The sequence below is a fragment of the Seriola lalandi genome, unplaced genomic scaffold (genome assembly GCF_002814215.2).
Source record: "Seriola lalandi dorsalis isolate HSWRI2012SDOR001 ecotype SW California unplaced genomic scaffold, Sedor1 jcf7180002002547, whole genome shotgun sequence".
Classification (NCBI taxonomy): Eukaryota; Metazoa; Chordata; class Actinopteri; order Carangiformes; family Carangidae; genus Seriola; species Seriola lalandi.
In genome coordinates, this window is record NW_019473203.1 from 1 (window position 1) to 1323 (window position 1323).

Consider the following 1323-nt stretch of genomic DNA (forward strand, 5'->3'; position numbering starts at 1 on the left):
TTCAGCCATGTTCATCTTCTCTGAGGAAAAACGTCCCAAACTGCAGCAGGAGCGACCAGACCTTTCTGACAGTGAACTCACGAGACTGCTGGCGCGCATGTGGAATGAACTGCCAGATAAGAAGAAGGTCAGTTGAGTGATCACAGGAGCCAAATCATGTTGATAAGAGCAGTTTGAAATATAATTTTCCAATAAACCTTTTTAATGGTCTTGGTCATTTAGGAGAAGTATAAACGCTTGGAAACAGTCCTGAAGGCAGAGTCAGAGAAGAAGGAGAAGGAAGATCGTAGTCGTCTGCCAGACCCACCCAAGACTGCTCAGGACATCTGGCAGCAGAGTGTCATTGGAGATTATCTGGCCAGATTCAAGGTACACATGACCCTTGGTTTCTAGAATGAAAGACATGTATCACCTAAGCAGATCACTGGTATCCATGCATGAATTAATTTACTGTGTTTACAGTATTTACCTTTTTACCGACAGGTGTTATGTTCAGTCTGTGACACTAGTTTATAATCGAAAATCTAGAATAAAAGTGATGTATGCATTGTATATATTTTCATATAATATAAAACAGTCTCTTTAGGTCACAGTATTAACAGTAGGATTTGTTATACTAATTTGTATTACGTTTAATGTGAACCACTTGTTTTGCAGAACGATCGGCCGAAGGCACAGAAAGCAATGGAAGCAACCTGGAGCACCATGGAGAAAAAAGAGAAGATCATGTGGATCAAAAAGGCAGCAGAGGATCAGAAAAGATATGAGGTATCACTGTCAATGTCCAGCAGGAGTCCCTAACATCTGTATACAGTACCAGTGAGAGTTAACCATTGGCTTTTCTGTCCTCAACAGAGAGACCTGTGTGAGATGCGCTCACCTGTTGCTGCCATTGCCTCAGGGAAGAAGATGAAGTTTGAGGGTGAACCCAAGAAACCACCATCGTAAGTTTGCCACATCCAACTTGTCCATGCTGCCTGTTGTTTGTACAGTATTGAAATCCTAAAATTTTGTGTTTTTTCCCCTTGCTTTTGACTCTAGAAACGGTTATCAGAAGTTCTCTCAGGAGATGCTGTCCAATGGAGAGCTGAATCACCTCCCGATGAAAGAGCGGATGGCTGAGATTGGCAGCCGCTGGCAGAGATTACCGCTGAAGGACAAGGACCGCTACAAGAAGATCGCTGAAGAAAAGCAGAGGCAGTATAAAGTCCAACTGGAACAGTGGCTCGCCGTAAGGATTGATTGTTTGAGGGGGGGAATAAGCCATGAATTTTCTACTGAAAATGTAGAAATGTCTAATTTCTTTATCTTTCTTATCATACA

General features: G+C 42.3%; 1 protein-coding gene across 1 annotated transcript; it reads left to right on the forward strand.

Annotated features, from left to right (window-relative positions):
• Positions 1 to 6: 6 nt before the first annotated feature.
• Positions 7 to 1285, forward strand: LOC111665940 (nucleolar transcription factor 1-like; the record flags this gene model as incomplete). The annotated part of the gene is made up of 5 exons (XM_023421076.1): positions 7 to 127; positions 223 to 369; positions 658 to 768; positions 856 to 944; positions 1042 to 1285. Coding segments are annotated over exons 1-5 (711 nt in total), but the record flags the coding sequence as incomplete, so codon positions are not given.
• Positions 1286 to 1323: the final 38 nt, after the last annotated feature.